The 27,627-nt window shown below is 39.5% G+C and overlaps 1 protein-coding gene across 1 annotated transcript in view; it reads left to right on the top strand.

The window, feature by feature from the left end:
- Positions 1-27,627, top strand: part of reps1.L (RALBP1 associated Eps domain containing 1 L homeolog) — a 187,967-nt gene that overhangs the window by 65,746 nt on the left and 94,594 nt on the right. The window contains exon 8 of the mRNA XM_018263236.2: positions 17,376-17,456. Coding sequence (XP_018118725.1) covers positions 17,376-17,456 — 81 coding nt within the window. The remainder of the gene's footprint in view (positions 1-17,375; positions 17,457-27,627) is intronic.

Below are 27,627 nucleotides of genomic sequence, written 5' to 3'. Positions count from 1 at the left end.
ATGCAATCAAATTCGTCTGACATGACCTATCCTTCATAAAGCCATGCTGATTGTTGCTCATAATGCCATTCATTAGGACAAAATTTTGAATGTGATCCCTTAACAAGCCTTCAAATAATTTGCCCACCACAGATGTCAATCTTACTGGCCTGTAATTGCCAGGCTGAGATCGTAATCCCATTTTTAAATATTGGAATAACATCAGCTTTTCTCCAATCCATAGGCACCATACCAGATGACAGTGAATCTGAGAAAATCAGAAATAAGGGCTGGTCTAAAACTGAACTAAGCTCTCTTAGAACCCGGGGGTGTATGCCATCAGGCCCTGGAGCATTGTCTACATTAATTTGTATTAAAGCTTTTTGAATCATATCCTGAGTCAGCCACTGACTAGATTGAGCTGAACCATTCGTGCAGTTATAAAGTGAGCTTGTGAACCCAGACTCCTCTATTGTATACACTGAAGAAAAGAACTGATTTAACACATTTGCCTTTTCTGTATCTGTTACAACCATACTGGTACCATTATTTATTGGAGCAACACTCTCAACCTGTATCTTTTTACTATTAATATATTTAAAAAACCTTTTAGGGTTAGTTTTCACCTCCACCGCAATTAACTCTTCATTTCTTTTTTTAGCCTTCGGGATTGCCGATTTACAACATTTATTACAGTGTTTATATTCATTAAATGCAGCTTATGTCCCTACAGATTTGTAGTTTTTAAATGCCTTTCTCTTCTTTCCCATTAACTTCTTTACTTCTGTATTAAGCCACACAGGATGATTCTTAGAACTTCTACATTTAGTCCTTAAGGGAATAAATTGAAAACAGTAATGATTTAATATTATTTTAAGGGACAACCATTTCTGTTCTGTGTTTTTAGCTGAAAACCTAATGCCCCAATCAATGCTCTGTAGGGCAGCCCTCAAGGCACTAAAATTAGCTTTTCCAAAATTCATGGTTTTTGTTGCCCCAGTATATTTTTGTTTTTTGCACCAGACATTAAAAGATATAACATTATGGTCACTATTACCCAGGGGTTCAATGACTTGCACATTTGCTATAAGTTCTGGGTCATTTAAGATCACTTAATCAAGAATAGCATTTTTTCTGGTAGGCTCCTCAACAACCTGTGCTAAAAAATCGTCGTGCAAAAAAACTTGTTCCCATTAACTGATCTAGCAGTATCGTTGCTCCAGTCAATATCTGGGTAATTAAAATCCCCCATTATCATTACTTTACCTAAACTAGCAGCCTTTTCTATTTGCATTAGGAGCTTTGTCTCTTCCTCCTCACTTACATTAGGGGGTCTATAGCATACTCCTACAATTAATTTGCTGAATTGTTGAAGAACTCCACCCATACGACTTCTACCCCCTCATTTTCTAACATACCTCCTCCTTTATATGAGCTTTTAAATCCTGCCTAACATACAGACATACCCCTCCTCCTTTTCTATTGCCTCTATCCCTCCGAAACAAAGTATAGCCACTGATATTTACTGCCCAGTCATGCGACTCATTCAGCCATGTTTCGGCCACACCAATCACATCATATTTTCCTTCCAACACCAGCAGCTCCAGCTCTCCCATTTTACCAGTCAGACTTCTTGCATTTGTAAACATACATTTAATACAGGTACCATATTGAACATATGACATGTGGTCCTCCCTATCCTTAACAGTATCCCCAGCCAAATCTCCTCCATTTTCCCTTTCTTTGCCCACTATCTCATCTAACCTGTCTTCCACTGAATCTTTTACTGAACCCTCCCCCCCACACCTAGTTTAAAATCTCCTCCAACCCTCTAGCCATCTTCTCTCCCAAAACAGCTGCCCCATCATCATTGAGGTGCAGCCAGGGGTGCTTCGCCAATGAGGCGAGTTGAGGCTGTCGCAAAAATGCTGCTCCTGGTACTGTCGAAAAATGCTGCTCCTGGTACTTTATGAGCGAATTTCCCGGGGGGGGGGCAGCAGCAACTGCTGCTGCCTCAGGCGGTGGAGGGGCCAGGATCGGCCCTGGGTGCAGCCCTTCCCTATCAAAGAGCCTGTAGCCGACTGAAAAATCAGCCCAGTTCTCCAAAAACCCAAAACCCTCCTCCCTACACAAATCTTTCAGCCACGCATTAATCTCCCTACGCTCCCGCTGTCTCCTTAGCGTTGCTCTTGGCTCAGGTAATATCTCTGAGAAAATTACATTGGAAGTCCTCGCCCTCAGCTTTGCACCTAGTTTTTTAAAATCATTTTTGAGGACTTCACCACCTCCTCTAACTTTGTCATTGGTACCTATGTGTACCAAGACCGCTGGGTCTTCCCCAGCCCCTCCCAATAATCTGTCCACTCGTTCCACCACCAGTAAACCCTCAAAGTAATGCTGCTCTGAGTCACATGTCAAAAGAAACACAGCATATCTTTCCTTCTATTGCGTACACATGGGCTTCTATATCGGACTTCCTGCCTTCAGCTTAAACCTCCTTGCCTCGGGTAAGAGCATGCTCAGTTTGTTCCTCTTCCCTCCCCTTCCCTTCTTTGCTGTAATCTGAGTCCAGAGCTATAAGTGAGCAGGGAGAGACTCAGGCAGGAATTGATGTCACACCAGGCTAATATGGCAGCTGCTATCCTAAACACACAGAGCTTCTAGAGGTTTTTACTCAGGTATGGTAAAACATTCTACAGAATAAATATAGCATTCTAGCTTGCACTATTGCAGCTAATCTATTGGCAATAAAATGCCTCCGTAGCTTTCCTTCTCCTTTACGGCTTTCAAGTTAGCTGTGACAGCCGAATCATTTATAGGGTACAAGGAGGCCAATAAATCATGCAAAAAAAGCTATAAGGCAAGCTAAAAATGGTATGGGAAAGGATATTGCAGCAAGCAGTAAAAAGAATCCAAATTTATTTTTTAAATATGTTAATAGTAACATATTTAACACATTTTTGGACAAGTGTTGTTAGTGGAGTACTGCAGGGCTCTGTTCTAGGGTCCTTGCTTTTCAACTTTATTAACCTTTTCAATGCCACAGATCGTAGATTCTACGTTCTGCAGCATTTGCAGGTTTGGGAACGGAGGAGCAGCTTGTAAAGCCGCTCGCTCTGTTCCAACTTGTTCCCCAGCCCCTAGGCAACGAGCCTAGGCGGGGAACAAGTGTCCCCTGGGTCGCGATCACCCATGGGCCCCAAGGCAGCAGCAGGCACGTGTAGTATATGTGCCCTGCTGCTGCCTGCACTTTCAGAACGGAGTAGTGGCTTGTAAAGCCGCTCGCTCCATTCTTACATGCCCCCCAGCCCCTAGGCAACATGCCTAGGAGGGGAACTACGGGCCCCTGGGTCGCGATCGCCCAGGGGCCCCAAGGCAGCAGCAGGCACGTGCTCTGCTGCTGCCTGCGCTTTCTGAAAGGAGGAGCGGCTTGTAAAGCCACTCACTCCATTCTTACTCGTTCCCCAGCCCCTAGACAACGAGCAGAAGCGGGGAACGAGCGGCCCCTAGGGCGCAATCGCCCTCCCTGGATCACCAGCTCCGTCCACTCACCAGATCCTGGGCGATGAAGGCTTCCGGTTCTCGAGATGCATCTACCCCGAGGTCAGTGTTACACACATACAAATACACACTTATTACACCAACTCACACTTACATTCACACTTATACACATACATTTTTGGGGATCAGGGGGGTCACACACACTCACAGCACTCATACACACTTGCACCCGCACACACGCACATAACATGCAATTGTGTCGATTTGTACACACGCAGATGCACATAGACTATTCTGTGGCTTTTTTTTTCTCTTATCGCATCGTTTGGGGGGTTTTTTTTTTGCCTGAAAAAAAAGTTTTATTGCCAGTGTGAATAGCGTATTCACTAACTGCGCAATACCTTTTGTATGTTATTTTTGTGATTATACTGCAATTTCAATGATTTTGGTGCATTTTTAGCCATTTTATTGCATGTTTAGCCATTTTATTTCATTTACAGCTTTTCAGTGATTCTGACTGCTGATTGCACTAGGCAAAAAAAAAAAGCATAGATTTTAGTGGTTTTGTTGGATTTAAGTGATTTTATACCATTTCGTTCTGTTCTTTGTTACTTCGTTTTGCCCATGGAAATTTAGTCAGCTATATATTCATTAGGGGGTTTCTGTGCGCAACATAATTTGGTTTATCTATGCATATCAGGCATCAAGCTTTTCAGTAGACCCCCTGCGTTCATATTTAGAATGCCTTTTGCTGGTACATTACGAAATGTGTACTTTCAGAAAATATATGGTTTGCTATGGTCTTCATACTGTTAGGGGGACTTATTGTGCATAATACACATACTGGGTGCTTTTATTGTAGCAGTCAGAGTGTCATACGTGAAAACTCATATGTACTATATTCATTTGGGGGTCTCTGTATGCCACATAGTTTGGTAAATCTATGCATATTGGTCATAAACTTGTTTAGTCGACCCCTGGCGTTCATATTTAGGATGTGTTATGCTGGTAGACGAAATGTGGGGTATGTAATGGGGTAAAATTCAAGCTTTGTGATGATTTTCAGAAATTTCATAAAAACCAGTATGTTTAGCATAGCTTTGCAGTATGTTAGTTTGCAGTAGAAAGATATAATTATATGCTTTAGATTAGTCAGAATGTATACTTTCGGAAAATATATGGTTTTATAAGGTCTCCATGCTGTTAGGGGGTGTTAAGGTGCATAATACACATACTGGTTGCTTGTATTGTAGCAGTGTCATTTGTAAAAATTCATATGTACTATTTGGATTTGGGGGTATCTGTATGACACATAGTTTGGTAAATCTATGCATATTGGGCATCAACTGTTCAGTAGACCCCTGGTGTTCATATATAGGATGCCTTTTGCTGGTATGTTACAAAATGTGTGGTATATAATGGGGTAAAATGCAAGCTTTGTGACTATTTTCAGAAATTACAAAAAACCATTATGTTTAGCATAGCTTTGCAGTTAGGTAGTTTGCAGTAGAAAGACATATTTACCTGTTTTAGATTGGTCAGAATGTGTATTTTCGGAAAATATATGGTTTTCTAGTGTCTTCATACTGTTAGGGGTCTCACATATCACATAATACACATACCGGGTGCTTATATTGTAGTAGCCAGAGTGTCATATGTGAGAATTCTTATGCACTATTTGGATTTGGGGGTCTTTGTATGCCACATAGTTTGGTACATCTATGCTTATTGGGCATCAAACTGTAGTAGACCCCCAGCATTCATATTTAGGATGCTTTATGCTGGTAATGATACAATGCTGGAAAGTTGAAGCTTTTTGAGGCAATTTTCAGGTTTTTCAACAAAACTGACAAATTTGGGAAAGCCTTGCGACTCCGTAGTTTGAAGCAGAAAGGCATGGGTACCCACTTTAGATTTGGTAGAATGTGTTCTTTCAAAAATGTATAGCTTTGGGGGGTAAACACAAAAAATGCAGTCAATTTGTTGATTTTTTATTATCTGAAGTTACTCACAGGACTATTTGTATGCGCTAACTTCATTTTGGGGCCCCTAAATGCCAGATACGTTGGTAAACCTATGCACAATTGGCACCAAACTGGAGCAACCCTGGCAATCATATTTAGGGTGCTTTTTCTTGGTACGTAATGATACATGGGTGATATGATGCTGTAAAGTTGAAGCTTTGAAGCAATTTTCAGATTTTTCACCAAAACTGTCAATTTTGGGAAAGCCTTGCGACTCAGTAGTTTGAAGCAGAAAGGCATGGGTACCCACTTTAGATTTGGTAGAATGTGTACTTTCAAAAATATACGGTTTGGGGGGTAAACATATGTTTCTATGTTTTTACCACACAGAAAATGCAGTCAGTGGGGGTCATTTATAAACACTGGGCAAATTTGCACCTGGGCAGTAACCCATGGGAACCAATCAGAGGTCTGCTTTCATTGCTCAACCTGCAGCTGGCTGAAAAAAGGCACTTACTGATTGGTTGCTATAGGTTACTGCCCAGCTGCAAATTTGCCCAGTGTTTATAAATGAGCCTCACAGTGTTGATTTTTTATTAGCTGAAGTTACCCACAGGACTATTTGTATGCGCTAACTTTGAAACCTCTAAATGCCAGATACTTTGGTAAACCTATGCACAGTGGGCACCAAACTGTTTGGAGGATCCCTGGAAAATATTTAGGGTGCTTTTTCTTTGTATGTAATGATACATGGGCGATATGATGCCTTTGAAGCTTTGAGGGAATTTTCAGATATTTCACCAAAATCGTCAATTTTTGGAAAGCCTTCGTGACTCAGTAGTTTGGAGCAGGAAGGCATGGGTACCCATTTTAGATTCAGTAGAATGTGTACTTTCCAAAAATATATAGTTTTGGGGGTAGACATATGTTTCTGTGTTTTTATCCCAAAAAATGCAGTCAATGTGTTTATTTTTCATTAGCTGTATTTACCCACAGGACTATTTGTATGCGTTAACTTCATTTTGGGGCCTCTAAATGCCAGATACTTTGGTAAACCTATCCACAATAGTTATAAAACTGTTCAGTGGACTCCTAACAATCATATTCAGGGTGCTTTATTAGGTACCAAATACAGCGTGGGATATGCAGAGCAGCAAAATAAAACCTTTGAATTGATTTTTCAGAATTTTGATTATTTTGATAAAAACCGCTATGTTCAGACAAACTTTGATGTTTGGTAGTTAGGAGTAGAGAGATATAGTTACCCATTTTGGAATCAGCATAATGTGTAATTTCCAAAATTATATGGTGTTCTGGGGTAAATATACTTTTTCAGGATTTTTTGGCCTTGGAATCTAAAGTATGCAGTTTTCTGCTTTAGTGCTATCAAAATTCGTTATTATACTGCCGTGAGTTTTTGCTGTACAGAAGTCCTAAATCTCCCATAAGCTATACATATCTATATTGGCACGTTCGAGAGGCACGAGGTTTTCCAAATCAGTTGGATTTTCATGTGTAAAATTAAATACTTTTCTGGTATAAATTCATATATTGTATAATTCTGGTATGAATTCATATGTTGTGAAAAATAAGAATTTTTAAATTTTTTTGGTATTTAGCGCTATAAATCTTTTTGCAGAGGAGGAAATTCTTTAAAACTCAGGCAGATTTAGAAAGCTCAGTGTATAGTGTTCCTAAGTAAACTATAGGTTTCCCCTCAGAAAATGCCCCTAAAGTGAGAGAGCACAAATGTTTCAAAAACGGTGGCACTTAAAGGGTTAATGACCTAGAGGTGGGCATTGAAAGTACTGTTTCTATTTTTGCAGATGATACTAAATTGTGCAGAACTATAGGTTCCATGCAGGATGCTATACCACTTTGCAGAGTGATTTGTCTGTTTGGAAACTGGGCAGTTTTGGACTCCAGTCCTTAAGGTGGATGCAACTAAACTGGTTAGAGGGATGGAAGACTTGCATTATGAGGGTAGACTGTCAAGGTTAGGGGTGTTTTCTCTGGAAGATTAGAGGACATTATAGACAAATATCAGGGGACCTTTTTATCCATAAAGAGGATCTCCGTACCAGAGACCACCCCTTCTAGACTAGAAAAAAAGAGCTTTCATTTTGAAGCAACGTAGTTGTTTCTTTACAGTGAGTACGGTGAGGTTGTGGGAATGCATTGCCAGGTGATGTTGTAATGGCTGATTCTGTTGATGCCTTTAAGAGTGGCTTGGATGATTTCTCAGACAGACATAATATCAAAGGCTATTATGATACTAAACTCTATAGTTAGTATACAGTAGATAAGAGTATATATAATTTATGTGAGGAGGGGTGTGTGTATGGATATTGGGTTTTCGTTTGGGGGCATTGAACTTTATGGACTTTGTCTTTTTTCAACCCGATTTAACTATGTAACTATGCAGTTATGTTGGTTTGAAAAAAGACAAAAGCCCATCAAGTTCAACCCCTCCAAATGAAACCCAGCGCACATACCTACACATACCCGCTGAAATGACCTACTGTATACCAATATCTGTATTAATTGTACATTTTAGTATCACTACAGCCTTGGATATTATACTTATTAAACTATGCCACAACGTAACAACTTACTGTGAAGATCCACCTATGTTGCTTCAAATAAAAGTTATTTTTCTCTTGTATAAAGGGGTGGCCTCTTCCTTTCTGGAGCACCAGCAACAAAATCCATTTCATTGTTGATGCTTCCTTTTGTTATGTGAGGTATTAGTTACAGTGGTTCTTAACTATTCTGCTTCAGGCATATAACCCTTAGGGATAATGTTCACACTGCATCTTTGTCTTATCCCCTCCCAGACATAGCCCACCTGAGAATGCAAAGATCTCTTAAGTCTCCTGTATTAATCTTATATTTAACCAAACTGTCCTGAAGCTAAAAAGCATATTCTTATTATAGTTATTCTGTTGGTTATGTAACTTTCCTTATAATTTTGTGGTCACAGTTATAAAAACCAAATTTCTAGCATCACCATCAACTAAAAAGACCAATTTGCCAGGAAAACAAAGGGTAGCTGCCTGCTTGGCCCTGCAAACATAGATAGATTGCACTGGGACCAACAAAGATTTTTCAACCTGGCCAATCAATTTCCTGACAGATGTCAGCGCGAAAAATCGTAAGATGTACGATCATTCGAATCCCACTAACCGCACGAAGGATTGGTCGGACTTTGCTAAAATCGGTCGTTCGGCAAGAAGAATCGCCGCGTCTATGGGGAGCTTTACAGGTTATTGAAGTTGTATGAGGTTCTAGTGAATAATGAAAGTTAGTTTAGACAATGACAACTCTCAACTTGTTTCTCATGGATGGCATAAGATTCAGGTAATCCAAAAGACCCTGGAAATGTTTATCGGTGAAGGTCAAAAAGGCTTTTGTGTTGATACTATCTAAGGGGCTGTTTTATCAATGTTTACGTTTTTTACTCTGATTTGTTTATCACTAAATCATTGAATTAGGGTTTCAGTGAATGTTTGAGATTTCAGAGCAAAAAACCTGAATGTTTTGGCATATAAAAGCTGGTGAGTTCCTGTAGAAGTCAATGTGACTGGTGCCATAGGCAAAATGGTAGCTTTCTTTTCTATTTAAGTTTGTCAACTTTTTTTGAAACTTTTTTTTACGATTTTCTACATTTGGTACATTTGGAACAATGCGGGGGCCAGTTGATCTCAGTTCTGATATCATTTAATGGAGAACTAAACCTCCCCAATAAGAAAAGCCCCATCCCTATATCGCTTATAAATAGTGATGCAAAAATATTGGCTAAAGTGCTGGCCCAGAGATTATCCCCTATCCTTCCTGCCATTATTCACCCAGATCAGTCCGGGTTAATCCCGCGTAGATCAGCGGATATTAACCTGAGGAGGCTTTTTACTAATCTAGCAATCAAATCAATGAAAGAGTCATTGCTTCATTAGACAATGAGAAAGCTTTTGACTCAGTTAAGTGGGTGTATCAATGGTCTATCATGTCATATCTCAGATTTCCTGTTAACGTCCTGAAATGGATGAAAGCCTTATATACTACTCCTACAGCATGTGTTAAAACTAATCACAATCTCTCCTCAAAATTTGCCCTCACCCGGGGGGAAGGGGCAGGGATGTCCGTTGTCCCCCCTGCTTTTTGCCATTGCAATGGAACTATTGGCCTGCCTAATCAGAGAGTCCCCTGAAATTGTTGGACTTAAATTGGGCTGCAAACAAAAATATTGTCCTTGTTTGCAGATGATGCACTCCTATATCTGGCCAATCCTACCTCAGACTTAGAAGCGGCTCAGTCTATTATCAATAAGCACACAACTTATTCCGGCTTAAAAATTAATTGGGCAAAATCTACCTTGTTCTTTATTGATACCCCTAACTCTCCAACATCATCTGATCTGAAAGGGCTGCAGCTGACCCCATCCTTTAAATATCTTGGGATTACTGTCCATAAAGACCTTAAACAGTTTATGGACCTTAATCTCCAACCTTTGATGCTCACCCTGGAAAACAAAATCAAAGCCTGGGATAAGCTGCCTTTATCTTTAGTGGGACGTATTAATCTATTTAAAATGTTTATGTTACCAAAATTCTTGTATATCTTCCGGCAAACCCCTATCACTGTCCCCTCACAATTCTTCCAGAAACTAAAGTCGCTCCTAACACATCTATATTGGGGGGCTACCCAACCCAGGGTAAAAGCAACAAATCTGCAACTCCCCGCAGACAAACAAGGACTGGCAGCACCCAACATGTTTTTATATTATCTAGCAGCCAGGTTAACAACAGCATGGTGGTGGGCCTCTCCAACAAGGGAAAACCCATCTGCTACTTTGGAGGCTCGGGTGATCATATGAGACTTAAAAACTTGTTATATAGAGGCATTACCCGTTCACACAACGTTACAGTACCAATGAAAGCTGTGGTGCAGGTCTGGCGTACAGCTCTTCAGCTATTCCCGAGACCTCCCAACCACATGTCACCCTATGCCCCCTTTGGTGTAACCCAGACCTGCCACAGGTACAAACAGTGCCAGACCCCCAACTGTCGGCCATTTTCAATATTAAGTATGTTAAAGATGTTTGTGTAAATGATGCTATATGTGACTTCCATCATTTAAAAGACAAGTTCCAAGTCCCGATTTATATGTTATTTAGGTTTTTCCAGTTGAGGCATGCCTTATCCGCCCAAGTCAAAGGCCACATCATTGACACATCCTCGAGACGCATAGAAGATGGGGTACACAACCCTCAACTCACTAAGCCACTGTTTTATGCCCAATTAATTTTATCTTACTCAATCTCAGACCTTACTCCTCTTCGTCACTGGTCGCAGGACATTCCTCGTATAACTGAGGATATTTGGCTAGATATGCTGGACTCACTCCACGAGTATCTGGTTGCAGCTAGAGACAAATTTAAGGTTCTGCATAGAACCTATCTCAATTTAAGGTTCTGCATAGAACCTATCTCACTCCCTCCAGATTACATAAAATCTCAATGCAATACTTGGAGGAATGCCCAAAATGCCACCAGGCCCCGGCAAATTTTATGCACATGTTTTGGTCTTGTAACATAATTCAACAATTCTGGAATTCTGTTTCTGATTACACATCCGAGGTCATAAGCATCCCAATTAAACTTGACCCATTGATTATGCTACTTAACCAAGTGGAGGAATTGGTCCCAACAAGGGCAACAAGAACTCTCTTAGCAATCTTATATACTACTGCCAAAAAATGTATAGCTATGAAGTGGAAGGCCCAAGACCCCCCCTCACTTGCTTATATGGCAGAAGCAAGTTAACTCAGTAATTCCTCTTTAAAACTGGTATATATTAAAAATGTAAAAAGACATGGGACAAGTGGCTAGAGGCTCAACCAACTCTCACAGTATAAGGCAAAATATGAAGAGTATACAGGGATCTAGATATTCCTAATCTTAGATAACCCCTTTGTAATCTACTGTAATGTTTACTTCAGATGGTACAGCAAAGCAAGGATCCACACAAAGGACCACTGAATCTCACATATTCTTTAGTTAGATTAAGCAGGTGTCAGAATCCCTCCCTGTTAGTTCAAGGTACAAGTATAAGTCCTTGTGGCAAGTAACTAGGTCGCTTTTACGAACTCCTATACCATCTAACAACCCACTTACCCAATACGCAAGGTAGACACAGCAAAGTGTTAGATTAGCTGAGGCTTACAATTTGTATTTTTATACCTGCTATCATTGATTGTATTGTATTCACTTGTAATATAACTTTGCATTACCTACCTGTGTCATACTAATGTTATTCTGATATACTTAATAAACTTGAATTGTTAAAGAAAAAAAAAGAAAAGTCCCATCCACTACAATTCATAGTCCACACTCCCTGCTTCCTCTGCGCATAGTACATTTTAGCAAAAAATGTCCCTGAATATCACGCTCACGTATCCATGCAGAATAGGGCAGTGGAGCTCATGGGCATTCAGCATTTTCAGCCTTCTTCTGTAAGGGACTACCAACACTGAGCTATTTGGCGAATGCACAGCTGGAGCCAGTCCGGTATTCGTACCAACTGCGCATGTGCTGAAAAGCTCTGTAAATTGCCGAAGGGAGGGACGTGTATTAGATGAATATCAAAGATGCAGAAGATGGCACACTTGAATGGTAAACAATCAAAGCAGCCACAGTGTGGAGGGCCAGCCTCTTAAAGGGGACATATTCTATACATTTTGACGAGGCACTAAAAAATTTACACTATTTTAGAAATTGAACGATCCATTATTTTCATACCAGGTCAAAATTTCCTTATCAAGCTCGAAAACTGCACTTTGTCAGCCCATCCTACAACTCCTCTAATGTGAGCCAGGTGCTGCTGGCATTTTCACAGTGATAAACCTGGCTGCATTCACTGTGGCAGGACTGGGCAGGTAAATGTGGGAGGTGCTTTTGATGGCACATTTTGGTGCATCTGTCAGGTTTAGTGCTTAGCAGTTCATCCCTCCATCTTGCCCTGTTTGCCTTTTTTGCTAACTAGCCAGTCCTATCTTCTGGCCCTGATCCTAGCCTACATAATAAAGTGCAGAAACAGTTATGTCATAAAATGCAGAGAGGCACAGATAATTAAAACTGCAGTTGTAATTCTAGATTTGGATACAATACATACTGATGTACATTTTTATATCATTTATAATAATAAATGGAGTTAAAAAAAATTTCATGATTGCTATTTCCATAATATAATTGTGTAGAAAATGTTATAGCTGTTATAGTATGTGAAAGTGTGCATTTTTTGTATTCACCTGACAGCAAGTCTGGCATCAGAATAAAGGTGGCCATACATATAAAACTGCAGATTATATCACAATCCAATAAAATAGTCTACTTATCGTTACATTGATGCAAGTGATGAATGGTATTGTTCTGACAAAATCACATACCTCCCAACATTTTGGCACAAAAAGATTTTGACCATGCCCATTTTTGTGACTTCACCCCCTTTTATTGTCCATTTTACAAAATTTGGCAGGTTATGAAAGTTTGAACACATTTCTGTGGTTTTATGTGTTACTACAGTTTTGCTAATGAAGGTGAATTGCCCTTTAAGCAGAGATTCTGTAGTTTTCCCAAGAGACTTGCTTATCTTAAACTGTATCTATTCTGGGTTCTCTGCCAAAAGCCAATTAAGTTTTTCTGGCTGTTCAGTACAGGAGAGCAAAAAGAAAGTCGGGACATTTCAGCAACAAATCTGGGACTGCGTGCTGAGCTGTCAAAATCGGGGCTGTCCCACGAAAAACGGGACAGTTGGGAGGTATGAAATCGTCCCAACAGCCAATCCGTCAGGTTTAAAAATTTTCATTGTGAAATGATTAAATCAGTCAGTGGATGCACGGGCGCTTTGCCAATGTGGCGAACTGAGAATTTTGCCTCAGGTAGCAGTGCCCCACTAGGTACCAGGTGTCGGCAAAAATGCCGCTCCTGGTACTTTAAGAGCCAAATTTCCGGTTTCTAATGCAGAGATCGCAATTATGCTCTCTGTGCTAGCGTCCTGACCCTCTCTACCGCTCTCATGGACCCCCCCTGGACCCCCTATGGCGCAAAATGGTGAGCACACGGGGGCAACTGCAAGCTGCATCAGGGCTAGGATCGCCCCTGAGTGGATGGGACGGTCAGATAATTATCGTTAATCGATTGTTCATTGTGCATACCTTTTGCAAAAGTAAGCAAAGGAACAGATAGACATAGATCAATATATATATATATATATATATATATATATATATATATATATAAATTAGGGATTCGGCAGAATCCTTCTGCCCAGCCAAACCGAATCCTAATTTGCATATGCAAATTAGGGGCAGGGAGGGAAATCACGTGACTTTTTCTCACAAAACAAGGAAGTAAAAAATGTTTACCCCTTCCCACCCCTAATTTGCATATGCAAAGAATTCAGTTCGGTATTCGGCGAATCTAAAATAGTGGATTCGGTGCATCCTAATATAGATATATATATATATATATATATATATATATATATATATATATATATATATATATATATATATATATATATATATATATATATAGCACTAGAGAGATTATTATATGATCCCCTTATATATTTATACATAGTTATCAAATCACCCCTTAAGCGCCTCTTCTCCAGCGTGAACATCCCCAATTTGGCCAGTCTTTCCTCATAGCTAAGATTTTCAATACCTTTTACCAGCTTAGTTGCCCTTCTCTGTACCCTCTCTAATACAATAATGTCCTGTTTGAGTGATGGAGACCAAAACTGTACGGCATATTCTAGATGGGGCCTTACAATTGCTCTATACAGTGGAAGAATGACCCCCTCCTCCCTTGACTCTATACCCCTTTTAATACAGCTCAAGACCTTATTTGCCCTTGATGCTGCTGACTGGCATTGCTTGCTACAGCCAAGTTTATCATCTACAAGGACTCCAAGGTCCTTTTCCATAATGGATTTGCCTAGTGTAGTCCCATTAAGGGTATAAGTGGCTTGGATATTTTTACATCCCAGGTGCATGACCTTACATTTATCAACATTAAATCTCATTTGCCACTTAGCTGCCCAAATTGCCAGTTTGTCAAGATCATGTTGCAAGGATGCCACATCCTGGATGGAATTAATTGGGCTAGATAATTTTGTGTCATCTGCAAACACTGATACATTACTTACAACACCCTCCCCTAAGTCATTAATGAACAAGTTAAATAAAAGTGGACCCAATACTGAGCCCTGGGGGACCCCACTAAGAACCTTACTCCAAGTAGAGAATGTCCCATTAACAACCACCCTCTGTACCCGATCCTGTAGCCAGTTTCCTATCCACGTGCACAGTATCAAACGCTTTGGCAAAATCCAAATAGATCACATCTACTGCCCCCCCCCCCCACTGTCCAGAATCTTACTTACCACATCATAAAATGCAATCAAATTCGTCTGACATGACCTATCCTTCATAAAGCCATGCTGTTTGTTGCTTATAATGCCATTCATTAGGACAGAATTTTGAATGTGATCCCTTAACAAGCCAATCTTGTAGCCTACACAACGAAGATACAGCAACAGGGTGAATCATTTGTTTAAACAACCGTTTAGCCGATAGGATCATACATAGTGCAGTATATGGCCAACTTTAGACTGTTATTTGTAGGTTAGGAACAAGAAGACACTGGAGAGTGGAAGAGTTTTTCCTTGCTAAGGCAGAGTTCAGCTTATCATTTCTAGCTTTAGAAGAGTAAGGATCTCTTTTCTGCTCTGATATACCGTAATTACATTTGAAGGTAAAATGCATTCAAAACATTTTTTCTTAATCATTACATATAAGATGAGTATTATATAAAATGTCTTTAAGAAAGCACAATATTAGTACAGTGTGGCAAAAAAATGGGTGATAGGTTAAATTTATTTGTAGTCAGTGCAACAGTTTCTTAGGGTGACCTTGTCAATACTGTCTTGGCATTTGTGCTTAGCAGAATATACAATACTATATCACCAAAAGTATCTGGAAACCTACCCATCCACCATCTCATTTCAAAACTAGTAGGCTGGTCATTCCTTTGCTACTATAATAGCCTTTATTATTTTTTTCAGTACATGTTAGAACATTGTTGGTGGCATTTGCTTTCACTTCACTTATGCTAAAATAGCAAGAACTACTCAAACTTTTACCAGAAAGTGAGAAGCATGCAACTGTCAGTAATGTAGTAACATTGTAGTTTTTAATGTTTTCTTTTAAGCAGGTGTCTTTGTTTAAACCATAAAAAACAGCCTAGGCCATTATTTCTCCTGCACTCAAATTTGTAGTGTTGTGTATTCAGGTATGTTGGGTTCTTCTAGAATTTGTCAAACCTAGCCTCGCCTATCAGACTGCTAAATGGCAAAGCATGATTTATCACTGGAAACAAAGTGTTTTCACTGCTCAAGAGTCCAGTGTGGTGAGACCTTAACCACTCCAGTTTACACTTGGCATTATGTGTTGTGATGTTACACTTGTGTGTGGCTTCTTCCCATAAAAAAGTTACTGTGCTGAAGTTGTTTCAACAGGCCATTTGGAACTCTGTTCCAACTAATAACATAAATTTACAGTGAGCGATTGGATACTTTTTCCTAGAAACTTGTTTGGATATACGTAGTAAAATAATAATACGCTGAGGGGCCTATTACTATATATGGAAGCAATTGCTTGAAAATGCTCTGTGAAAATACAGTGTTCATCCATTGCATTTTTCCCCATGTTTTGTTTTTCATGCCAGAATTTACTTGCAGATGAATTCTTCCCTTTGACTTTAATGGATTACCCAAAGTATGTTAAATAACAATTAAATCCAGAGATCAGGCAACATAAAATCTTAATGCTTGAGAATACAAACAAAATAGAAATTAAAAAAATGAATTAATTCGTGTTTACCTCTATTGACTGCTTTGTATATAAATCTGTATGTTCAATGTATATACCCTTGTATTTACGTGCTGTGTGGAATATGTTGGCATTTTATAAACACTTGAGGATGATAATGTTATTGGTGCACCCAAACCTGTGTTTCAATGGTAAGGACCATTAAGCTGTAGTCTGCTATCAAGGATCACTGCATCAAAAATGCAGACTGATTGTAAGGCTACATTTCATTCAGATCAGTTACATCAGCAACCAGATGACCGTTCAAATGCCAACCTTTAAAAACAGTAGAACAAAAAGTAAGTATTTATAAAACTATACAACTGAAGACTATTTATGAATTGTGTTTGCATGTAACTCTCCAGCATAGTAAAAGGTTATTTTTAAGGTAAACTTAACTTTTTAAAGATAGGTCATAGCTCTATGAGTTCAAGTGTGCAGGTAGATTCTAAAGATGTAAACTAGTAAATACATTTTTTTTTCATTTTAAACTACTCCACAGGCAATACAGTAAGATGTTATATATTGAACAATATTTTTAACAGACTTTCCTTAATGATGGAGTGATGAATAGTTTTGCTGATATATACTTTTGATTTGGTCGTATTCTGACCAGCACACAAACTGTTACCAATTTTGTGGCTGTTGCGTTGGTTGAATGTCCTTTTCATTCCTGTTTATAGGGAAAATTGCTTGATTCTCTTTGGAAGAACAAAAAAACATGCTTACATTTTTACTTTATCACTCTGTTGCAAAGTTATTAGCTTATTTTTTTTTAAGTGGTAGCGTAATTTATTTAATTCTGTGCTGTGGTCATTGGTTGCACTGCAATATCTTTTATTAAGAAAGATTTGCATTTAATTTAGAAAAGAATTCAGATTCAGTCATAGTAATACTGACTGAAACACCTTGCTGTGCAACCCATGAATTGATTTTCTGCTTGGATCTCTTTATTCTTACCTCCAGTTATGCTGACTTGGCTCTCCTCTGTCTGTTTAGCAGTGGGAGACATTTAGCGAACGCTCTTCAAGCTCACAAACTCTGACCCAATTTGATTCTAACATTGCACCAGCTGATCCTGTAAGTCAATCACTTAGCTTGCTTGTTTGGAATTAATACTTGTATTAACACTGAATTCTATATATTATATATGCTTGTATAGAGTTTTTTTACATGATACAGCCACTTTGTCCAGTGGTGGACAATTCTTGTATGTTATATAAAGATGTAGATTTTCTTAGTGTTGCCAATGTTTTTTTCTCCTTCAGTAGGATTACTTTGTTGTCAGCATTCAAATAAACTCTGGAGAACCACAGCAAATTCAGTGTATCTTTATTTTTCCACACAAGATGTTTCAGATATAGATATCCTTCATCAGGTGCATGAATAAGCATATCTATATCCCAAACATGTTGTGTGGAAAAATAAAGATACACTGAATTTGCTGTGGTTCTCCAGAGTTTATTTGAATGCTGATTTGAAAAGATTTGTGGCTGGACGTGCTGCTACTCTGTCGGAGATACCCTAGACACAGTGAGTGAGGGATCACCATAATATTTGATTAATTTGTCAGTTGACTAGCACATGGCAACAAAGAGGTGTGGTCTGAAATTCTTTATTGATCTTATGCCTGGATATGATGCATCTTTAATTATTTGTTACATTTTATCCTGCAATTATACCACTTTGCATCAAATGCAGTGCATATAACATAAGCGTTAGTTTTACACCATTGTTGCATAATTCAGAATTTCTTTAGGTCTATGGGCAGCATTTTGATCATTCAACCCAATTAATTCCAGCTCATTTTTTAGTTATATTAGCAGTTCTGAGCAACCAGCAGCACTTCCCATACATGAATGTAAATTAATTTTGTTATTGCACCCGACTGTATTTTGCGTTGCAAATTTCTGTTATATATGATTTCAATTTCATTGGGATATTAATGAGAAACTATACCCCTGTACATTTAAGGTCTCTATAAAATATATTTCATAAAACATCCCATATGAAAAACACTCTAAATAAACCATTTTCATAAAAATATACTTTGCTCGTATTTGCCATTGGATAATATGACATTCCCAATTAATTTCAGCTCATTTTTGAGTTATATTAGTGGTTGTGAACAACAAGCAGCGCTTCCCATACAAGAATGTAAATTAATTTTCTGTTATTGCACCTGACTGTATTTTGAACTGTAGTACTAATTGCCATTGGATAATATGAAATAGAAAATGGCTTTTTAGGTGCTAAGGACTGCTTTCCTGGCTTGCACAGTACTCTGTACAAACAAACAAACCAACGTACACATTCATGCTAGGGTACATCTGTCAATGAATGGACAGAGCTCTGTATTTTACTCCAGTACTTCATGTTGCAGTTAAAGCTTCATTATCTTCTGTGAGGTGATCTCTGAGGGAACACACATACCATCCAAAAATGGTAGCTTATGAAAAAGGGTAATATTTATTGTTACAGTATCTGTTAGTTAAGCATTCATTCTGAAGCTATACTTTTCCTTTAAGAGGTTTAGTACACCAAGTGACTTATGAAAATAATTATTTCTGAGAATTTGAATGTTGTAGAGCTCTGTTAACTCATAAAATGGGGTCCTGTCATTTCTTGGAAAATCATATATATAGCATATACATATATCATATCATATGTTGCTGTATTGTAGATCTGGGGGAATCCATTTCCACATTTTTATCCATACCACTTTACTTCTTTTTAAGGAAAATGTCTAATTATCATTATTTGAGGTACTTATGGCATTAGTGATGCACGGGTCAGAGAAAATGTTCCCGAGTCTACCAATGCCTAAATCCTTCCTTTCTGCTCTGCCGATTTTACAGAGGGGTAGAGTCCCCTCCAAATTAATTACTGAGGGGAAGGGTTACATGTTAAGCTAAGGGGCAGGTGCAGTGGCTAAGGTGACAGGTCCAGCTGTTCTCTGACAGACCCGCCACCATCGTGAACCTAAACCAATAGACTTATTCTATAACTGAAACCACCCAAATTCAGGGTTTTGGGTTCACCCCCAAATGACTATTAACACACCAGTTAATCATATCATAAGTTTTCCATTTGCTTCTATGGCAGTCATTCCAACATGGTTTTGATGACAATATTGCAAGCTGCTACTTTAATCACATTGCAGGTCATATCCCTGTTTTGTCGCCACATTTAAGTCTCAAAGCTGAAAGCGGAAAGCTGAAAGTGGAAAGCTGAAAGTGGAAAGCTGAAAGCGGTTGAGCTTTGATTGATCACAAACATGTCTCTAGTGTTGACAAGTTTTATCCTTTGTTTTTGCAGATCTGCCTGTTGTAGGCCATCCTAAATTGAAAAATTCTGTAATTATTTATAAATATAGTTAATTATAGTTATTGATTTATTTTCTCTCTGCAGAATAAGTTCACTCCCAAATGTATTCAAATGTGTGTGTAATTCTGAGTCAAGTTGTTTTAGTCAAGTTGTTTCAGTCAAATCTTTTAATAAATATTTATATGAGCTCATTTACTTGGGCTTATGTAAATAAGGTGCATATGCTACACTGCCAAAATAATTCATATATTTCATACACAATTCCATGGATTGAAAGTAACCCATGATAGATTGGCTCTAGTCTGAGGAACTATTTCCCAACTCTTTTATGCTCACCAAATCATTCAGCCCCTTCCTCGTATTATTCCAATGATGGATTTTGGAGCTTGATTTCCATAATGGGCTTTCTGGAAAGCAGAGGGACTTCCAGTTCAAAAATCGATCTTTCCAAAATTGGATCAGGTGAGGGAGGGGTTGATGGAGTACTTTAAGACTAATGAGTACTACATGTATATATGCATGTATTTTTATATTTTTGTTGTTTGGCAGTATAGCTGAATGAACTTGATAACAAATTATCCAAAGTCTCTGGGGTCCCCCTTGTTCTCCAACTCACAGACTCTTTCTCCCTCGAGTAAAAGCAAACGGAAATTTCTTTTGATAGGTGGGAGTCAGCGCTAAAATAAGTTTAGGGAGATAAGTACACAGCACCAGAATAATATAGTGTAGTATGTTCTATATTTCAGTCGCCCACACTGACCCACTATTTACAATCACCAAATGCTGTTGTTTCATTAAATTACTCTGTAAAATTCATATCCCCACCGTCCTGAAACACCACGTGTATTAATTCTCTGGTGGGTACATACAGATGTTTACTCATATTCTACGCACATCAAATAAATCCAAGTTCATTTGCCAGATAGAGATCCCTGCTGTAGTTAAAAATATGGAGCACAGAATAGTGTTAAATAGTTTTATTACTTATAAAAAAAAATTTAAAAATACACTCACAAGTGTGAAGGTTTCAAATGCATATCAAGTCTCCCTTGTAAAAGTCCGCCCAAGTGTTTGTTGTTTTAGTCCGGGGTTACACAGCTGACCACGACCAGCGTTGTCCTGTTTTACCGTGTGTTGGCTCCAGGGCGCTTTGGGATGACGTCAGTGAGCTTGATCCTGACGCGTTTCTTCAAAGTTCCGACTTCTTCAGAGGCTTCAGCACATATCACACTCTCTCTAAAGGAGCCTGGTTGCCATAGCGATGCGTCGGCATAGACTTCCTTGTTCTTATGTGCGTGCGTGTCGCCTAGGCAACCCACTGCTTGTCTGTTCCGTTGAACTTGCTAGCTCCATCACAATAACTTAACAGCTAAAATACAATGAAATACAATAAGCAACTATGCCTTGTTTAATGATGTTTGCCTAACAAATTTCACTGAGACTGGTACATTCATTTAAAAATGTAAATATCTAAAAAAAAATTGCAAAACCGTTGATTCATATAAGACAATATAGGTTGTCTTATATGAATCAATGGTTTTGCAATTTTTTTTTTTAGATATTTACATTTTTAAATTCATTAATAAACCATCCTGCTTAATTAATTTTATTTGTACTTACATTAATTTCTATTTTTTTTATTTTAAATTAATTGATATGGATTAATTTAAATTAATTGATTTAATCCCTGATTTATATAACTCATATAACACTGTGCATATTCCTAATATTCCACAAATAATTTCCATACAGTTCTTTTACAGAGTATCACACTTGATTTATATAATTTTATATGGTTATACAATAATGAATAATTTACAGTAATTTATACCACCTATCTTTAACATAAAAATGCTCTAAGATTGGGGGGGCGTGGCTATGTATGGCAACAGGGAGGACGTGTTTGGCTAGAGCTCCGCACGGAACCCATCCTTAATCATTATCCCAGCGTAACCATCTGCTGCCATTTATTCTTCAACACCTTGGTGAAAGCCGGCACAGTCAATCTATGAGTGTCCGAAACCGAAATTGGCGGTCACGGTTCCTGCAAGCGGCTCCTAAACCACAACGCCAGGGTGGAGGCAACGCATCTTGAAAAAACATGGGGCCTGTGCTGACGCAGTAACGGTAACTACCATTTCTGAAGCCTCTGGCCAGGATCCAGCGCGTGCAACTGATGTCTCGCCTGAATCTAACATGCTCTTAGAAGCCATTCGTGAATGACATAGACAGCAATATCGGCAAAAATTGATGATCTCCGAATCGAGATCCAGACTGAAATCTCACTTTTTCGGGCCGAGTGAGGCTGAGGACTCCTTACATCAACAGCAGCCTGCTATAGCAGAATTGCTGCACCAAGTGAAGCTGCTTACTCAAAGGGCAGAAGATGCAGAAAACAGAACTCTTAGAAACAACGTGCACATTATCGGTCTGCCAGAGGGGGCTGAGGGACTGACTCTGGTGGATTTTATAGAGAATCTGCTAAAAGAACTGCTTGCTCCCATATCCCTTTCAAAGGCATACACAGTCGAAAGGGCCCACAGGATCCCCACAAGGCAAGTACCCGGGGCTACACCTCGGCCGTTTATGCTACGTCTTCTAAACTACCGAGATAGAGACGCTATCCTACTGGCAGCCTAGAAAAAGGGGAAGTTAAATACCTATACACTACACTACAATTTTATCCTGACTTCACGGCTGAAGTACAAAGGCAACGCCGCACATTTCAGAATGTAAAGAAGAAGCTCAGAGGTAAAGGCATAAAATACAGCATGATGTATCCAAGCAGGCTCTGTATGATCGACTGTCAACAGGTGTGTTTTTTCACTGACCCAGAAGAGGTCGGGCAATGGCTGGAAAATCGCTAAAACGGCAGACCAGCAAGATGTATTATTTCTCCACTGAAATTAATCCTGGCAGTAACAAGGAAAAGTCAAGTAAATACAACTAACACTGCAAGATAGGTAATGTTTCCATTAGGCTGTAGCCAAACTCTTTCAGTTAGTAGCAAGTTCCTAGTTAGTTACGGGGTGCCTCCTGCTTAGGCCAGTTAGTTTAGGGAACAGGGACTCTTCATGTTCCAGAAGGGTCAGGGAGGGGGGGAATTCGAAGGAAGAGGCAAGACTCCTCTGGGGTATACGGGACAACTGCGATTTTTTTTTTTCCTGTATTTGCTTTTTGCTGTTTTGTCTTTTTTTATTGATTGAAGTATTGTACCAGGATACTCAAATGTCCTTATATACTTTTCTTTCTGCACACTGCCTATTTCCTCCCTTCCCTCATCTACCTTCTATCTATCATCTTGCTGGTGTAACCCCGAGGGGGGAGATGGACACTATGTTGGGCATGGGAATGGAGTGGCTCCCAAAACACACACAATACATAAATGGCAGACATAAAGATAGTCAGTTGGAATGTTAGGGGGCTAGGCACCAAACTGAAACGCACCCTAGTATTTGACTTCATTAAAAAGCACAAACCAGATATCCTACTTTTGCAAGAAACCCACCTAGTTGGGCAAAAGATTATGGCACTCAAAAGGGCTTGGGTAGGCAGGACCTTTCAAGCTACTTACTCAATATATCCTAGGGGGGTCGCAATTTTAGTGCACAAAAACGTAAGTTTCCAGGTAGTACAGGCCAAGCAAGATCCTAATGGGCGTTATGTTATAGTACAAGCGCAAGTCAATGGCCTCATGAGATAGATAGAGATATATATATATATCTCCAGCAACAGACACACAAATCTTACCCCACATCACTACACTACTAACTGAACTGATCCCTTCTCCAATCCTACTACTTGGGGACTTTAACGCAGTGCTCCACCCAACCTTAGACACTCTCACGGGAGTACATTATAGCAAGCTCCCTTTAGAAATGCCACCACAATTCCTCTCATAAAAAACACTGCCGGAGATCTGATCATACAACCTCGCCTGATAGTTGACACATTCAAACAATTTTATCAGGATCTATATACCTCTAAAACTGAACAAACAGACGCTGAAATCTTAACATACTTGGGAGCCACTCAGTTGCCATACCTATCTGAAAACTTTCAAAGTATTCTGGATTCTCCCATAGCACTGGAGGAAGTCGAGGAGGCTGTGAAAGCTTCCCCAGCTGGTAAGGCCCCTGGCCCAGACGGCCTCCCGGCTGTATTTTACAAACATCATCTTCTAAGGATAGGTCCCCCATTGACTGCACTATTAAACGAGATAGCAAACAGAGGTACCACTCCGGATTCCATGTCAAAAGCCTACATCTCGATAATACACAAAAAAAGGTAAAGATATGCTACAATGCTCCTCATACCGCCCAATATAACTAATAAATTTTGATGCAAAAATATTAGCTGAGGTCTTGGCAAACAGGCTCAAGCCGTACATGAAAGATCTAATACATCCAGATCAAACTGGGTTTATACCCTCAAGGGCTACAACACAACAACCAGAGATATAGCAGCTTTAGATGCGGAAAAGGCCTTCGACTCAGTCAAATGGCCCTTCCTCTGGCAGACCCTGCAGAGATTTGGCTTTGGTCCCCGGTACCTCTGTTGGCTACAAGCATTATGCCACTCCCCCACAGCACAAATTAGGGCCAACAATATGCTTTCCCCAGCATTACGGGGCACTAGACAAGGATGCCTGTTATCCCCCTTTCTATTCTGCTTAGCAATGGAACCTCTATCTGAAATAATACGGACCACTCCAGAGATTAGGCGATTTACTAGCCTCTCAGAAAAACTGTCTATGCACTCTATGCTGACGACCTATTAGTGTTCCTAGACAACCCAGACCAAACTTTAACTTATTGAAGGTCATTAACCAAAATTAAAAATATTCTGGTCTTAAAATGAACTGGAATAAAATAATACTGTTTGCATTGGATGCTGAGGCCAAAAACCACTTACTCACCACTTCAATGGGTAGATTCATTCACATACCTGGGAATCTAGGTCTCACAAGATATAACCCAATACAGGAAACTTAATGTTGGCCCTATCCTTATAGACATGAAAAGTAAATTCTCACAGTGGTCCTCACTTCCTCTGTCCTATATGGAAGACTTAATCTGGTAAAGATACTTACGTTTCTGTATGCTTTTAGAATGCTTTTAGAAATACACCTATAAGCCTGCCAAACATTTTTTTCATCCAGGTAACGTCAGTTATGATTACCTCTATATGGGCTAACAATACACCACGGATAAGTGCTACCACGCTGCAACGTTCACCACAGGCTGGTGGCCTAGCATTGCCAAACATCTACCACTACTACCTGGCAGCAGTTTTGGTCTCTTCTCATTGATGGTTTGAGTCTGATTGCTCAAATTCGGCAGTAACTTTAGAAGCTGCCATTCTAGGATCCAGAGAGGCCCTGAGGCTGTTGGTGTATAGGGGAAGGGAGGCACACCTACTAGTAACCAGATCTATGGTAACTACTATTAAAGCCTGGAAGGCAGCACAGAAGATTTTTATGCCCAAAGGACAAACATTACATACACGTCATGCACCACTATGGCGGACATACCAGATTATCATTTGTGGGCCAATGCCGGTTTCAAATTTGTGAAAGATTTATACTCCGAAGGCCAACTCCTAACACCTGAACAAATCCAAACATCTTACCAACTGAGACAATCTATACATTTCCAGTGCTTACAGGCATGCTTGCACAGGCGCAATGTTTGACTCCACAGATCACAATCCAAGCCACTCCTCTGGAAACTAATCTACAGATGCAGGAAGTACCTAAACCACTCTCCACTATATACCAGATCTTTCAAGCCAAGTAGGAAAAGCAAGTGCTCAATTGCTACAACAAATGGCTCCAGGATATTGTAGAACTAGATCCTGATAAATGGTCGGAAGTCTTATGGCAACAAACAATAGCAAGCAGGGATAAACTAATCCAAGTAAATTGTTTGCATTGCTCCTATCTAACCCCTGAACCCTTCATCGCATAACTCCTACTAGAGTTTTTAACTGTACATGCGGATGTGGTCATCCGGGATCCTGGATACATATGGTCTGGTCTGGTAAACTCTGCAGAAAGCAGGTCTATACTCCAACTGCTACTGTACTATGCATGAAAACAAATAATCTTGAAATGGAACAGACCGGACATTCCGACATTGGAAACCTGGAAAGAACTAATCAATAAGGCCCTGCCTTGCTACAAAGCCGCATATTTTGCCAGAGGATGTACAGACAAGTTCATAGATATATGGATGATTTGGGTGCTTAACTCTGAAACCAATAGCCCCCATGTGTTGTAGAACTGTGTGTATTAAAAACATGTTATATTATTGAGCTTGATTCCAGTCCGACCCCCCCCTCTCCTTCTCCCATTTCTTTCTATACTTCCTTCCTCTTTTCTCTCCTTTCTTTTTCTTCCCTTTCCTTTATTCTAATTCATTTTATTTCTGGTACATTATTATTTTATTCCTGTACAAAATTCAATAAAAAGAAAAGCTCTAAGATTAAACTCTATATTCAGACATTTTGGTTCTAAGGTGCCCAGTGTGTGTGTATCCACCAACTCTCACAATGTAGGGTACTATTCACCACATCTCCTCCTCTCTATTTGTCATCTATCCCTTCTAAACCCCTAGGATTTTTATCATGGGCTAATTTAAAATGCTTCGAAACACTATGGGGCAAATTCACTAAGATGCGAAGTTGCGCCAGGCGCAACTTCGCCGCACTTCGCCAGGCGTAGTTTCGCCAGGGCTCCGCAAATTCACTTAAATCCGAAGTTGCGCACAGGGGTAGCATAAGGTTGCGAAGTTGCGCTAGCGTTGATTCGCTATATAAAGCGAAGTTACGCTAGCGAAGGCTAATTTGCATACGGCGCGAAATTCAAATTTCAATGGAGGAACACCTATCTGCACTACAAATGCCTAGAAAACCTTCAAATCACCAAATAAAAATTTTATTTTGCCCTACACATGTGCCCACTGTCTAGGTAAGTTGCCATGAGTCAGGAAATGTAGGGGGGAGGAAGGGGAGCCCCAAAAATTTTTCGATCATTTTCAGCCTATCAGCCATCATGTAGAAAACATGCCAGCGTTTTTTTGGGACTTAGAAAAAAAATTGACTTTTTTTGAAACTATCCCTATCTACTCTATTGCGCTTCGCCAGGTCTGAGGTGGCGAAGGAAGTCTAGCGTAAAAGGTAGCGTTCAGTACACTGCGCAAGTTAGTGAATTTGCGTAGTTTCGTCGCTAGCGAAGATTCGCCTGGCGTAAGGTTGCGAAGTAACACTAGCGAAACTACGCCAGCGTTCGTTAGTGAATTTGCGCAGTAGCGAAAATGCCAAACGCTAGCGAATTAACGCTAGCGTTCGGCGCTTCGCGTCTTAGTGAATTTGCCCCTATGTGATTCTTTTTCTATATTATTTATATGTTCCCTAATTTTCGGTCCCGCAATTTTCTATTTGTTTTGCCAATATATAAGAGACCACATGGGCATTGTAAACAGTAAATTACATTTTTTGTAGTGCATTTTATGCATCTTATGCTCTTCTTTTACAGTAGACGTAAAATGTTTCTTTTTCTGTCCATATTTGCATGCTTTACATATAGCACAAGGGTAAAAACCTGCCCACTCTTCTCTTTTACATTTCTTTTTTATGTTATGCGTTTCCACATATATTAGAGACCGCATGGGCATTGTAAACAGTAAATTATATTTTTTGTAGTGCATTTTATGCATTGGTGTATCTTATGCTCTTCTTTTGTTACAGTAGAAGTAAAATGTTTCTTTTTCGGTCCATATTTGCATGCTTTACTTAAAGCACAAGGGTAAAAACTGCCAACTCTTCTTTTTTATGTTATGCGTTTCCGCATAGTTCTTTGTAAGCATTTGTGTTCGATTATTTGCCCTTTTAAAAACAACTGTGGGTTTTTCTGGAATAACTT

The sequence above is a fragment of the Xenopus laevis genome, chromosome 5L (genome assembly GCF_017654675.1).
Source record: "Xenopus laevis strain J_2021 chromosome 5L, Xenopus_laevis_v10.1, whole genome shotgun sequence".
NCBI lineage: Eukaryota > Metazoa > Chordata > Amphibia > Anura > Pipidae > Xenopus > Xenopus laevis.
Note: the sequence above shows the minus strand (reverse complement) of the source record. Positions and strands in the feature narration are given on the sequence as shown.